The sequence below is a fragment of the Megalobrama amblycephala genome, linkage group LG19 (assembly GCF_018812025.1).
Source record: "Megalobrama amblycephala isolate DHTTF-2021 linkage group LG19, ASM1881202v1, whole genome shotgun sequence".
Classification (NCBI taxonomy): Eukaryota; Metazoa; Chordata; class Actinopteri; order Cypriniformes; family Xenocyprididae; genus Megalobrama; species Megalobrama amblycephala.
Genome location: NC_063062.1, coordinates 22,025,128 through 22,040,714, shown reverse-complemented (window position 1 = coordinate 22,040,714; position 15,587 = coordinate 22,025,128). Strand labels below are relative to the sequence as shown.

Here is a 15,587-nt window from a genome sequence, read left to right as displayed (position 1 = left end):
AATAGAAAGGTCAAAACAACAGCATTTATTTGAAATATAAACAAAGACTATAGAATAACACAAGACGTGTCACTCGTATTGTTTTGAATGGGAGAAAGTGCAACGCGCAATATGGCGGAATAAGATCCAATCGCCGATTGGTAAAGTCATCGCATCACTGCAGCGGCCGTTAAAAGCTCCGGTTCCTATAGAAACAGTCAGGCACGCTTCCTATAGATACACGCACTTAGGACTGCCCATGCGCATTAGCTTGGAAAATACCGTTTTTTGTCATGATACGAGCGTTTAGAAAGAAAAATGTATGAGACAGATGTTAGATTTCATTGTTGATTTCGAATATGAAATTTAATCGAAAGCTTGACAAACAGCTTTGGAGAATTTGATGTTCCCCATTCAAAGCGATAGGAGCTGCACTTGCATGCCCGAGAGGCGTTTCAAAGATGGCCGCCGTGTGAAATGACTTGTCTTAAAGGGACTTTGAAATAAATAATTTGTTACATTGTCACGTTTGACCAATTTAATGTGTTAAATAAAAGTATTAATTTCTTTAAAAAAACAAACAAACCAAAATAATAAAATAAAAAAATAATATTGACCCCAAACTTTTGAACGGTAGTGTTACTGAATTTTATGAGCTCACCAGCAGGTTTGAGTTTTGCTCCATTAATGTCCAAATCCACTGCTTTACTGACAAGGATACCAGACTCATAACCAGACTCTCTGCTCTCTGTATCAAGGGAAAAGATAACACAAATGCAGAACAATAAAATTAATTTACTAAAAAAGTTGGACTGACCCTGTGTTTCATTTAACTAATCTGAAAAAGCATGGTTTTAGTATCCAGATGCTGCTGATGCAAATCATCTGGTAACACCTGCCAAGGTAGACATGTTACATCTGATATCCAAATGTTTGAGAGAGATCTGTAAGGGTTTTAGTCTGCTTTCACCATTAGCTTAAATGGTAAAACCTCCCATAAACACAAGGACCAGGCATTCCCCTGAGGTTCCGTCTTGGCACATGGGTGCTTCTCGACCGTGTGTGTATTAGTCCTGCAGACCACACGTGCGTGAAAGTGAGGTAGTCTCATTGAATGGTAATCCCCCAGTAACATAAGCTTACTCGACCTTGGCAAGAGATCTGTGGGTGTGCATTTCGAGTAGATCAACAGCTGTCTTAGTAAAGCAGAGTGCCAAAGAGAGCATCTTTCCAAAAGTTATAAAGGAGATGTGTACTGTAAGTGTGTGTGTGTTTCTTACTGTTGATGTATGGGGCAGTGAAGATATATATGTCATTGTCCAGACTCCTTTTGTAAAAACTTGAGTCATAGGTCTCAGAGTTTTCACCCCATTCTTCCCCAGCACTAAGAAAGAGACAAAGGCAGAGGAAGACCCAAGCATTTCAAACGCAGATTCAATCATTTCAATGATGAACAATATGTAATGATTAGTGAACTTAATGAATGCCTAACCCAAAAATCCTATATGAATGCATTAAGGGAATGACTTGGTGGATTGAGAGGTTTTCATTAAAAGGCACCCTGTTATTATCCTTATTGTCAGTTTAATAAAATCATTTAAGAATTAATACACAAATGGTAAAAATTTTAAAATAAACAAATAAAATAAAATAAATCACACCATATTAAAGGGTTAGTTTACCCAAAATGAAAATTCTGTCATTAATTAAAAAGGACAAAGCCACAGACACCGATTGGGAACTGTTCCATGGAATTTGTGTGGGCACAGTTGTTGAGAAGAAAACTATAACTGTATTTCCTAATAACAAAAGTTGTATAACAAAGGAAGTTAAGGAGTGCCTAAATAGGAAGAAGTTGGCTTTTATCAATCAAGATAAAATTTAATTAAAATTGGTCCAAAAGGAATTAAATTCTCTGTTTATGTTGGCAAGGAAAAGACACAGAGACATTATAGAACACAATTTTAACTCGGGGGATTCCAGAAAATTATGGGATGCTATGAAAGTAGTAACCAATATGGAACCCAGCTGGAAAAGGTTAATAACTAGTAACGATGAGCAAAGAGTAAATGATCTGAACAAATTTTTTCTTAGGTTTCAGTCACCTTTGGAGCAAATGGCTGATGTGGATTCTATTATACAGTGGGTACAGAAAGTATTCAGATCCCCTTAAATTTTTCACTCTTTGTTATATTGCAGTCATTTGCTAAAATCATTTAAGCTCATTTCTTTCCTCATTAATGTACACACAGCACCCCATATTGACAGAAAAACACAGAATTGTTGACATTTTTGCAGATTTATTAAAAAAAACCCCGAAATATCACATGGTCCTAAGTATTCAGACCCTTTGCTCAGTATTTAGTAGAAGCACCCTTTTGATCTAATACAGCCAGGAGTCTTTTTGGGAAAGATGCAACAAGTTTTTCACACCTGGATTTGGGGATCCTCTGCCATTCCTCCTTGCAGATCCTCTCCAGTTCTGTCAGGTTGGATGGTAAACATTGGTGGACAGCCATTTTTAAGTCTCTCCAGAGATGCTCAATTGGGTTTAAGTCAGGGCTCTGGCTGGGCCATTCAAGAACAGTCACAGAGTTGTTGTGAAGCCACTCCTTCGTTATTTTAGCTGTGTGCTTAGGGTCATTGTCTTGTTGGAAGGTAAACCTTCGGCCCAGTCTGAGGTCATGAGCACTCTGGAGAAGGTTTTCATCCAGGATATCCCTGTACTTGGCCGCATTCATCTTTCCCTCAATTGCAACCAGTCGTCCTGTCCCTGCAGCTGAAAAACACCCCCACAGCATGATGCTGCCACCACCATGCTTCACTGTTGGGACTGTATTGGACAGGTGATGAGCAGTGTCTGGTTTTCTCCACACATACCGCTTAGAATTGAGGCCAAAAAGTTCTATCTTGGTCTCATCAGACCAGAGAATCTTATTTCTCACCATCTTGGAGTCCTTCAGGTGTTTTTTAGCAAACTCCATGCAGGATTTCATGTGTCTTGCACTGAGGAGAGGCTTCTGTCGGGCCACTCTGCCATAAAGCCCCGACTGGTGGAGGGCTGCAGTGATGGTTGACTTTCTACAACTTTCTCCCATCTCCCGACTGCATCTCTGGAGCTCAGCCACAGTGATCTTTGGGTTCTTCTTTACCTCTCTCACCAAGGCTCTTCTCCCCCGATAGCTCAGTTTGGCCGGACAGCCAACTCTAGGAAGAGCTCTGGTCGTTCCAAACATCTTCCATTTAAGGATTATGGAGGCCACTGTGCTCTTAGGAACCTTAAGTGCAGCAGAATTTTTTTGTAACCTTGGCCAGATCTGTGCCTTGCCACAATTCTGTCTCTGAGCTCTTCAGGCAGTTCCTTTGACCTCATGATTCTCATTTGCTCTGACATGCACTGTGAGCTGTAAGGTCTTATATAGACAGGTGTGTGGCTTTCCTAATCAAGTCCAATCAGTATAATCCAACACAGCTGGACTCAAATGAAGGTGTAGAACCATCTCAAGGATGATCAGAAGAAATGGACAGCACCTGAGTTAAATATATGAGTGTCACAGCAAAGGGTCTGAATACTTAGGACCATGTGATTTTTCAGTATTTGCATAGCATCCCTTCCTTGTGGAAAAATCTATAATTATGCCAGTTCCCAAGAAAAATTGTCCAGTTGAGAGCTGTGATTTTAGACTTGTGGCTTTGACTTCAAAGGTTATGAAATGTTTTGAAAAATTTGAAGTAAATGTTTTAAAGGATGAGGTTAAATCAGCCCTTGACCCATTTCAGTTCGCTTTTAAGGCCGGACGGGGCACCGAAGATGCCATTAATTGTATCACTCACTTGGTGAATAGACATTTAGAAGATACTCAAGAATATGCATGTTTACTATTTATAGATTTTAGTTCGGCATTTAATACACTCCAATCTAAGATATTGATTAGGAAGCTGACAGAGTTGAACATGAACCCCTTTTGTATTAAGCGGTTTTACTCTTTTTTTAACAAACCGTACACAACGGGTCAGGATTAACAACTCTTATTCAGAGGTCAAAAATACTAATATAGGGGCCCCCGCAAGGTTGTGTTAGTTCACCCATCTTGTTTATGTTATATACTAATGAGTGTGTGTCATGTCAGGATAACAACTTTTTAATCAAATTCTCAGATGATACAGCAATATTGAGTTTATTGTACAGGAACAGCACACCTCTGCTGTATTTTGATGAAGTTTCGAGGTTTGTTGGATGGTGTGATGATAATTCCTTGATTTTAAATGGAAAAAAGACTGTTGAAATGATCTTCGACCCCAGATCTGTGGGGGACCATAGCCCTGTAATAATGCATGGAAATATTATTGAACAGGTTTCATCATATAAATACTTGGGCGTTTATATTTACAGTTCATTATGTTGGTCCTCCCACATCGATAGTCTGTGTTCTAGATTGCAGCAAAGTCTATATTTTTTACGAAGGTTAGAAATATTTGGGGTAAATCAGAAGATTTTATTTTTGTTTTATCAGTCTGTTTGTGAGATATGGAATAACAGCATGGTATGGAAACATGACTGTCCAATCAAAATCAAAACTTGTACGACTTGTACACACTGCTCTAAAAATTGTTGGGTGTGACGAGAAACGATCTATACAGGAGCTGTATGAGACATCTATTCTAAGACAAGCTAAGAAAATTGTTGCTGATCAGATACATTTTACATGAGGATTTTAAGATGTTACCCTCTGGGAGACGACTGAGGATTTTGATGTGCAAATCAAATTGCTACAAAAATTCTTTTGTGCCAACTGCAGTCAAACTATTTAATAGGGAATTGCTTAAATTAAAGAACAGGTAGGGTATTGTTGTTTTATCTGTCTTGTGGTTATTAGTAATTTATTATGTTTGTATTGTTTATGTGAGTTTAATGTTGTACTGGCTACATCATGGTTGTCCAAGATGAATTTCCCAGAAATGGGACAATAAAGTATATTCAATTCAATTACTCACCCTCATGTTGTTCTACACCCGTAAGACCTTTGTTCATCTTCAGAACACAAATTAAGATATTTTTGATAAAATCCGATGGCTCAGTGAGATCTGAATTGACAGCAAGTTAATTTAGACTTTCAAATGCCCAGAAAGCTACTAAAGACATATTTAAAACAGTTCATGTGACTGCAGTGGTTCAACCTTAATGTTATGAAGCAATGAGAATACTTTTTGTGTGCCAAAAAAAACCAAACAAACAAAAAAAAAACGACTTTATTCAACAATATCTAGTTAAGGGCGATTTCAAAACACTGCTTCATGAAGCTTCGAAGCTTTATGGATCTTTTGTTTCGAATCAGTGGTTCAGAGCACTGCCAAAGTCACGTGAACCATTGAAATTTCGAAAAACTTATGACGTAACAAAGCCTCGTTTGTTGAAACCATGTGACTTTGGCAGTTTGATACATGCTCCAAACTACTGATTTGAAACAAAAGATTCATAAAGCTTCGAAGCTTCATGAAGCAGTGTCTTGAAATCACCCATCACTGGATATTGTTGAATAAAGTCGTATTTTGTTTTTTTTGGTGCACAAAAAGCATTCTTGTCAATTCATAACATTAAGGTTGATCCACTGTAGTCACATGAACTGTTTTAAATATATCTTTAGTAGCTTTCTGGGCGTTTGAAAGTCTAAATGAACTTGCTGTCAATGCAGGCCTCACTGAGCCATTGGATTTTATCAAAAAAATCTTAATTTGTGTTCCGAAGATGTGCGAAGGTCTTACAGGTGTGGAATGACATGAGGGTGAGTAATTAATGACAGAATTTTCATTTTTGAGTGAACTAACCCTTTAAGTCAATTGGACTCTCTTTATGAACTCTAGGGTAAAGCATCTATAAAGTTATAAAGGAAGCAATGTGTGGATATTAATCTCTACTATAAGTATGAATAATAAAATAAAATAAATTAATAAAATAAAATAATGAAATGAGTGTGAGTGGCCTAGAAAATCTCAGACATGTCAGTCAAAACAATGTATTTCCCCCCTATGAAACACAAAAGAATATGATTAGCTGTATGTACATCGTGGACAGTAATTGGTGCTGTGAAGCCCCAAAAAAGACAAAGAAAACAAGTCATTTGTGTTTCAAGGTGAGTAAATTTGAACTGTGAATAAATGCACTGCTGTAGCTTCTTTAACACTGTCCTGCTGTTTTACACCACCAGACTAAGTTTATGAACTCAAGCACTCAATGTTATAGATTTAAGCTAATAAAGACAGGAGAGAGAGTGAGAGCTGCACATGGCTCCCATAAGAAATCTCAAAAGAGTCACTCTGTACCAGAAACATCCTCTGAAACATGCCTTTTCACTCTTTCTTTCGGTCTCAACCGCAGACCCCTGCGGGGATTGCCGACAGAGGAAAGATCGTAAAGAATTTAGCATCTCTAACACACACATGCACACATGGGGATGGAGGTGCACATATTTCACACAACTGTGAATGGAACTTACCTTTTAGGATACACACGTGTAATGCCTCCATCTGTAGCCACAAAGCGGGCCAAAACTCCATCTCTAATGATAAAAAAAAGAAGAAGACATCAGCTATGTTTAGTTTAGAATTTTCGGAGACCACAAACATACACCGGTGAGTGTTTTATTTAGGTATTCATAGCATTAAATTAAATTACTTCAAGGACATTCCAAGTATCAAAAACACATTCAGCCTCAAATTCAAACAAATAGAAAACAATGTAATATTTAGGTCATTCTTTAGTGTAAACATTTAATTGAAACACCATTTGTTTAATTGAAAACACTATTATGACATGTGTCATATGCAATGCGTATTTGGTTCTGGACTCCCAGATGGTCGGGTTCTTTAATCCTGGTTATAATTGCTAGACTCGAGTTTGCTTTTGAGAATAAGACAGCATTCTTATTCATGACAGGACTTTAAATAGAGCTTTGTGTTCAGCAGTTATATAAAGGCGTCTCTCTGTCTTCACTTGAGATCTTTGTACTTGAAAACGGTCATGGATTACACTTGAAAGACATGGATGAATGTTTTATGTTGTTCCATGTGTGTGTTTTGTCCTAAACTTACACACTCTGCTCCTTCCAGACTTTGACGAGGTCCGCCGTGAGACCGGCGTCCAACAGCAACCGGTTTACAAGAGTGGCATTACCTGACAAATACAGACAGAGAGAAAGGAAAGTCTTTATAGTTGATAGTTTTGGATTACGTCAGGGAAAACAGGATTTTCCTTGTTCAAACTCCATTGACCCAGAATATGGTCTACTAGTCGACTGGTTTGAGCTTTGAACGCACACACTGATCAGGCATAACATTTAACATTATGACCACTGACAGATGAAGTGAATAACACTGATTATCTCTTCATCAAGGCACCTGTTAGTGGGTGGAATATATTAGGCAGCAAGTGAACATTTTGTCCTCAAAGTTGATGTGTTAGAAGCAGGAAAAATGGGCAAGCGTAAGGATTTGAGTGAGTTTGACAAGGACCAAATTGTGATGACTAGCTGACTGGGTCAGAGCATATCCAAAACTGCAGCTCTCTTGGAAGGAACCAGCGACAGGGTCATGGGCGGCCAAGGCTCATTGATGCACATGGGGAGCGAAGGCTGGCCAGTGTGGTCCGATCCAACAGAACTGTACCTCAGATTGCTCAAGAAGTTAATGCCGGTTCTGATAGAATGGTGTCAGAATACACAGTGCATCGCAGTTTTTTGCGTATGGGGCTACATAGCCGCAGACCAGTCAGGGTGCCCATGCTGACCCCTGTCCACCGCTGAAAGCGCCAACAGTGGGCACGTGAGCATCAGAACTGGACCAGGGAGCAATGGAAGAAGGTGGCTTGGTCTGATGAATCACGTTTTCTTTTGCATCACGTGGATGGCTGGGTCCGTGTGCGTCGCTTACCTGGGGAACACATGGCACCAGGACGCACTACGGGAAGAAGGCAAGCCGGCAAAGGCAGTGTGATGTTTTGTGCAATGTTCTGCTGGGAAACCTTGGGTCCTGCCATCCATGTGGATGTTACTTTGACACGTACCACCTACCTAAGCATTGTTGCAGACCATGTACACCCTTTCATGGAAACGGTATTCCCTAGTGACTGTGGCCTCTTTCAGCAGGATAATGCGCTCTGCCAAAAAGCAAAAATGGTTCAGGAATGGTTTGAGGAGCACAACAATGAGTTTGAGGTGTTGACTTGGCCTCCAAATTCCCCAGATCTGAATCCAATCCAGCATCTGTAGGATGTGCTGAACAAACAAGTCTGATCCCACCTCGCAACTTACAGGACTTAAAGAATCTGCTGCTAATATCTTGGTGCCAGATACCACAGCACACCTTCAGGGGTCTAGTGGAGTCCATGCCTCGATGGGTCAGGGCTGTTTTGGCAGCAAAAGGGGGACCAACACAATATTAGGAAGGTGGTCATAATGTTATGCTTGATCGGTGTATATATATCTCTACCTATTTCATTTTCTTTTAAAAAAATGTAATGCCTTTCTGAGTAATCAAAAAGCTAGCAAACATCTTTGGGTGTGTTCGCGTGTGAGTGCTGCAGCGATAGCATCTCTTTACAGAAAACACAGTGAGTCATCACGGGTATGAACATTAGGATGACAACAGTGGAGTCATTACAGAGCAGACTAATCAATTACAGGCTGATTAAACAGAGTGCTGGCAGGGGTCACCTTCTCAGACAGCGGGACCGCCACACACGCTGACATCACTTGAGCGGGAATCAACCTGACTCAGCGACTACAAGAAAGTAATCGGAGTCCTCTCACCTCTAATTTCATTACATCATGTATTCAATAATGACCGCAGTGGTTTCTATATGCAAAAGGTAGTGTAATACAGCGGTCCAAAAAAGTATTTGAAACTTAGATGTCTTCACATTAGATAAAATATCCAGTTGGTTTAAAGTCACTGCAAAAATGACTCATAAAACACATACACATTTAACTATGAACCAATGAGAGTTCACTGAGGGATGTCATACTGCACTACACACTGTATACTAATTACAGTTTTTTTTTTTTTTTAAGTATGTGAAAATTATATAGAGTACTATGTAAAATTAAACAGCAGAAAATGCAGTTTTGATCTTTTTTTTTGTAAAATTGTATTTTTTGCTTTAGATAGATCAATAGATAGATTGCAGTGTGCTCTGTGTATATACAATACCTAAATACTATGTCTATGTACTATATGTCCCACACAGTATATACTCACAGCTCACCCTCTCAGATGTATAAATGTGTTCTATAAAGAGTTTGCACTCACACATAGGATCATTTGGTGTTTTTCTATCAATGTAATCATTGAAGTCCATCAGGAACTGGGTGTTGTTGGATGAGACTTTCAGGTCCTTGCAGTATTCCCTGAAAATAAATAAAAAAAAAAACTTTTTTTTTTTCACAGAAAAAACAATAGTTTGATGACTACGACGAGGCCTGTTCATTTAAGTAGCGTGAAGTTGAGACCAAATATTTTTTGCTGCTGCCGTGTCTGTGGGATCCATTGTTAAGGGGAGTGAAGTGTGGGTCTGAAGGTGTGAATTTACAGGCCTTCAAAGACCAATAGAGTCTAGATACAGCCCATATAAACCTGTCACGACTAAACCCTGTGGGAGGTCTGCCATTTTTGCTCTGTGTATATATGTGTGTGTGTGTGTGTGTGTGTGTGTGTTACCTGGGTGCAATAAAGGTGTACCCATATTCCTCAAATTTCTCCTGCTGCATGGTCTCAGAGACTATAGAGAGGTAGAGATAGAGAGAAAGATGTGTTTAGACAGATGATATTAAAAATATTCAAAACTATAAAATGATAGGAGTGATAGAGCAATGTATCATACAATATATGCACTGCAAAAAATGGCCGTGATTTTAACGGTAAAAAACAAAACAAAAAATGCTATGGTGAAAAACAGTTAATTGGTTTAAAGAAAGTTTCCGTACTATATATGGTGAATAACTGTAATAGATCTAATGGTACATTTCATGTATTTTTACAGTAAAATACCATTAAATTTACAGTTTTTGGAAGTGAAAAATAATGTCATTGTATGATTTACAGTGAAAAAACGTAAATTGACATTCCCACAATTCCCTGCGTGACACTTTACATTTGAAGTATTTTCGCTGAAAGTTTCTTCTCAGCTTTTTTCAAATAAGTTATGTACATTAGGGTTTTATGTTAATTCTAATGTTGTTAAATTAATGTTTATGGAATTTTTACAATTTCATGTGTGTTACCATGACGGTGTTTAGTGTTTTTGTGAATGATACTGTGTGCACCTTCTATATATTAGTTTTGTCCTTGTGATGATATTTGATTCATCATGTGACTCTCATCACCACTGTTAATGGTGGTTGTCAGTGTATTACAAAAGTACAAAACAGATATTAGTCATTCAATAGGTTGGTAAATTAACATATCAGTTAATGAAATACTTTTTTTTTTTACCGTAAATGTAACATTTTTTTTTACAGTGTGTAAAATAAACAGTTATGAACCATAATTATTACAATATAAACCTTTAAATTATACGGTTTTGAACTGTAAAATAGACAGCTGTCCCGTAAAACCTAAAACATTGCTACCATATTTTTTACGGTAAAGCTCTGGCAACCACAGCCGCGTTTTTTTTTACCGTAAATTTTATGGGGATTTTTTTTTTACAGTGTGGCCATTCTGAGTTTAGATTGGCATAGACTACAAAAGGGAAATTCAAATTAATATGGAATAACAAAATGTTAATTTCATTGTAATACATGCATAAACCAGGCTAAACTGGTTTATATGGTCTTGTGGCATGGCCAAGCTGGTCTTCAGCTGGTCTAGCTGGCATCCAGAGCTGAAAAAAGACAAAAAATCCTCTAAAACCAGCCAATAGACCAGCCTGGGAGACCACCAATGAACATCAAACAATCTTAGGATGGTTTAAGATTTTGTTGGGAGATATCAAATATATCATTCAGCATGCCAATCTCTAGTTATCAGTATTAGCATTGGCCATTGCAAAAACCCATATCAGTTGATTTGACAGAAAACATTTTATGGGAGAAACTGTAAAAGAGAAATTATAAAATTAACAACATGCAAAATGAATGTAATGTTTATTAAAAAAATTGTATGTGATATGAAATGCGCTCATGAGAAGTGACAGATTATTTTAATTGCATGCATACATGCATGACATGACTACTCTGGGGAAAAAAGCAGGAAAAGATGCATGCGAATGACACTGAAAATAAAATGATACAACTGACAAATGTAATAAATCGTGAAGATCTTAGAAGAGGAGGGTGCAGTACTTGCCCTTGTTCCCTGTGGTGAAAATCCAACCAATCAGAAGACAAAGAGAAAGACAAAGTTACCACAGTCCATCATAGTCCCAAAAGATGTCCAACATTGTAAACCGGATACTCTGAAAACAGCATTTCGCATAAAACATGCACATGGAACATGGTGGTTTCAGATTAAGCCAAAGACTGGACATACAACAAAGATGTGAGTTTGAGATTACAGACGTGAAGAAATGGATGCAGACAGTCCTTTCCATTCAACACAGAGAGTTACGAGAGGAGTGAGCGGAAAGTTTGGCAGACATGGTAAAATAATTCTGACGCTTGATGAATACATCAAATGACAAGATGGTTGAACAAATTGGCATGCATTTTTCACGATCAGCAAAAAAAAAGGTCAGCCAGTGTTTGGTGAAGTCACATCAAACTCTCTTTGTACATCAAAGGTGCACACGCAATCAGTCATTGATGTGAGCCAGTATATCATCACACAAACCAAAACAGAACCAGACCATCTCAGCATACAGAAGTTGCTGTCTAAAAATTTCCGGACTGCACTTTCACCAAGCCATACAAAGGATTAACCATATTTTTTATGTTACAAACAAAACAACTCAAGACAGTTGCTCAAAATGTTCAGATGCATCTAATTATGTTTTAATATACTGTTGGGAACTGATAACTTGCTGTGTACACAGCTTTGTGTACTTGGCTGATGTTTGTGGCAATTACTTCAGAAAGTTGTAAAATCTAATACGAAGAGCCAAAATAAGCAAGTATAATTAAAAAAGTAGTGCTAGATCCAATTTACATACTTTTACTAAACCCATGAGATGCCATGCATTACTGAATTTACTACAGTTAATGTGTGCATATTCTGGCTAATTTAAAACAGCTTCAAATGCGGCTCATTGAAAAGGATTTTATAGCCAGGATTATTCCTTTATTTGCATCAAATCTGGCCCTGGAGGTCCACTGTCCTGCAGAGTTTAAACCCAACCCTAATCAAACACATCTGAACAAGCAAATCAAGATCTTCAGGATTATTAAAAAGCTATTATAGGCAGGTGATTTTGATATGGGTTGGAGCACTCTGCGGGACAGTGGACCTCCAAGGCCAGATCTGAAGAACCCTCTTTTGACTCCTACTAAGCAACCACCCAGACTCTAATGCCCTAACAATCACCTAGAACACCCTTACAACTGCATAGATATGTGTTTAAAACCACTTAGAGCTCAGAAATTTCATAGCAACGCCCTAGCAACCACCCAGCACACCCTTGCATCACACCACCTTTGGGCCAAACTGTTCTCGTTGCTTAAGCGTTCCATTCTGTGCTGCTCCAGACGATATTGGTGTCCCAGATAGCAAGCAATGATCGAAATAATGTTAAATCAATGTTAATGTGTCAATGTTAACCTCATTGAATCAATATCACTTTTGCACCCTCAATTAATGTTGAAAAAATGTTGAAATTTCAACAAAAAAAAAATCAATGGTAATGGCATTGAATCAGTTGTAATGTGCCATTGGTTCAACATCATGTTTGCACTCTCAGAAAATGAAACACAACTACAACTGACTTAAAGCCACACAAAATAAAAGAACCCAATAAATCTCTCAAGATCTCAGCAGAAGATTTTTTTGAGAATTAACAGAGGTTTAGATGTTGATGTTTTATTGAAAATGTTTGGTCACCATTTTGGTGGTCAGTGTTTCCTTTAGTTGGGCAGTTTGACTCTTGGCTTTTTGTCTGAGTTTTTGTTCTTTGTAATGGTGTTAAAGGTACAATTTGTAAGATATTCGCAGTAAAATATCCAAAAACTACTAGGCTACTGTTATATATTTTGTCCAGCTGATTACTAACAATATCTCTAATGTTTTCAACTACTTGTAAATCATGAGAAAATTCCCATTCTAAACAGTGACACGGGGCAGTGCAGTTGCCTGTCAATGACGTCAGTTACCCTTTGTTACCGCCTTTACTGACGTAGAAACCACATGACAACAGTGTCGTGGACAAATGCGGAAGTAGTGTCTAGCGTCCAGCAAACCACTAGCTTGCTTCAAGCAGTTCCTTATTTACTTCTTGCACGTTTTATGGTGGATTGTGTTACTTATTTATGGAACATAATTACTGTTTACCATCTGCCGCTGGTTCTGTCGACAAGGACAGCTCCCATAAACGTAAGCGTACGGGCCAACGAAACGACCCAAGAAGAGTTTGGGACAAGAGGAGAGAAAGAGTGAGGATCAATATCGGTGTCGCATTTTCTAGATGGAGAGAGCTTCGCGACAAACTTCACCTAGAAAGAGATGCCGATCTCGCTGGTGTTTTACTCGACAGGTGAGTTGTTTTGATTCGTATCTTTACAGAAAACGTATGCCATTATAACGATCAACACGATTAGTATTATGAGGCATACACGCCAAACGCGGGGCATCGCGTCTCTAGACCCGCGCGAGGACGCGTCTGATCCATAGTCTGATCGCATCTTTTTATTGACTTTGTATGTAATCTACTCGCGCAAATCGTTGAACTCGCGTTTGCTATGTATGCCCAATTATTGTGTTTGAATGTACACGAGTGTATATATTTGTTGAACAAGTGGTAATCGTTTTCATATCATCTGACTAAACAGTAATCAATTAATTTGATAATTTACTACGACATCAAACACAACATTTATAAAACTTTACCTCATCCGTTAAATCCATGATTTATCTTTCCGTCTGAGTGATGGCCATCAGCGGTTGGGTAGAAGACAACAAATCCCATCATTCCACGCACCTTCTTAGCGTCATCAAACCACGCGATTGTTATTGTTTTGGTAGTGCGCCCTCTAGTGGCAGGTCCTACAACCTGTACCTTTAACCAAAACACATCATTTGTTGCAAAGAAACCAGAAACAAAATGATCAAATGATATAGTTTTTTTGCCTCACAAAGCAGAGTAGTTTATTAACCTTGTTCCTGACCAAAAGTGGTTATTTGTTAGCAAAAAATAGTATATTCACCAATAATACTTTCTTCAGATCATATTCTGACTCTAAATACATTACGGAATTTTTTTTTGACACACACAGACATCAAGAATCAGCATATGAATCTCAACAATGGTGACATCCTTCATGCCGCAATGCATGCTGGGAGCCACCATAGTATACAACTCATAACTCCCAGCATGCATTGCTGCATGAAGCATGTCACCATTGTTGAGATTCATATGCTGATTCTTGATGTCCGTGTGTCTAAAAAAAAATAAAAATAAATAAAAAATAAATGCACTTTCAGAACATGTGATCTGTAGCAAGAAAGTATTAGTGAACGTAACCTATTAAAAACAAATATACACTTTTGGTCAGGAGCACAATTAGTAAATGATTTTGCTTTATGATGATGAAAACTATATCAATTGATCATTTTGTTTCTGGTTGCAACAAATAATGTGTTTTGGCTAACACTGTTACAAAGACCACAAACTCACACAAAAAGCCAAGAGTCAAACTGCCCAACTAAAGGAAACACTGACCACCAAAATGGTGACCAAACATTTTCAATAAAACATCAACATCTAAATCTGTGTTAATTCTCAAAAAGAACTTCTGCTGAGATCTTGAGAGATTTATTGTCTTCTATTATTTCAGTTGATTTCAGGCTGTGTAGCTTTAAGTCAGTTGTAGTTGTGTTTCATTTTCTAAGAGTGCAAACACTGATTCAATGCCATTACCATTGATTTTTTGTTGAAATTTCAACATTTTTTCAACATTAATTGAGGGTGCAAAAGTGATATTGATTCAATGTGGTTAACATTGACACATTAACATTGATTTAACATTATTTCGCTCATTGCTTGCTATCTGGGGTGGTTTCATTTTCCACTGTGGGGCTGATAACAGAGTTCTTTGGAATGTAATACAAATGTGTCAGTCGTTGCCTTTGTCACGCAAGAGATTACAGATGATATGAGATGTAAATAGCGACCGCATTATGGAGGATGATCAGATAGTACTTTTAATTTTATTATCAACTTGCGTTAACTTTGCTCAAATAGCGCGCATGGCCAACTACAGAGAAACTGTGGCAACAGACAAGTAACTAATCCTAACCCTAAACTTGGAAACGACAGCACAGAATATCTGGAAGTGACTGGACAGTTACTGCATTTCAATGTTGAGTCAACATCAGTGTTATTGTTACCTAAAAAAACAACAAAAATATTTAATAAAAAAATAAAAATAAAATTAAATGAATAAAATGAAAATAAATAAAATATAAAG

At 37.9% G+C, this 15,587-nt stretch overlaps 1 protein-coding gene across 1 annotated transcript in view; it reads right to left on the bottom strand.

Moving 5' to 3' along the window:
* The window catches only part of LOC125253992 (voltage-dependent calcium channel subunit alpha-2/delta-1), a 149,185-nt gene that overhangs the window by 19,934 nt on the left and 113,664 nt on the right, over positions 1–15,587 (bottom strand). Inside the window, 7 exon segments of the mRNA XM_048168298.1 lie at positions 641–727; positions 1,260–1,363; positions 6,474–6,536; positions 7,069–7,150; positions 9,283–9,380; positions 9,691–9,751; positions 11,320–11,328. Coding sequence (XP_048024255.1) covers positions 641–727; positions 1,260–1,363; positions 6,474–6,536; positions 7,069–7,150; positions 9,283–9,380; positions 9,691–9,751; positions 11,320–11,328 — 504 coding nt within the window.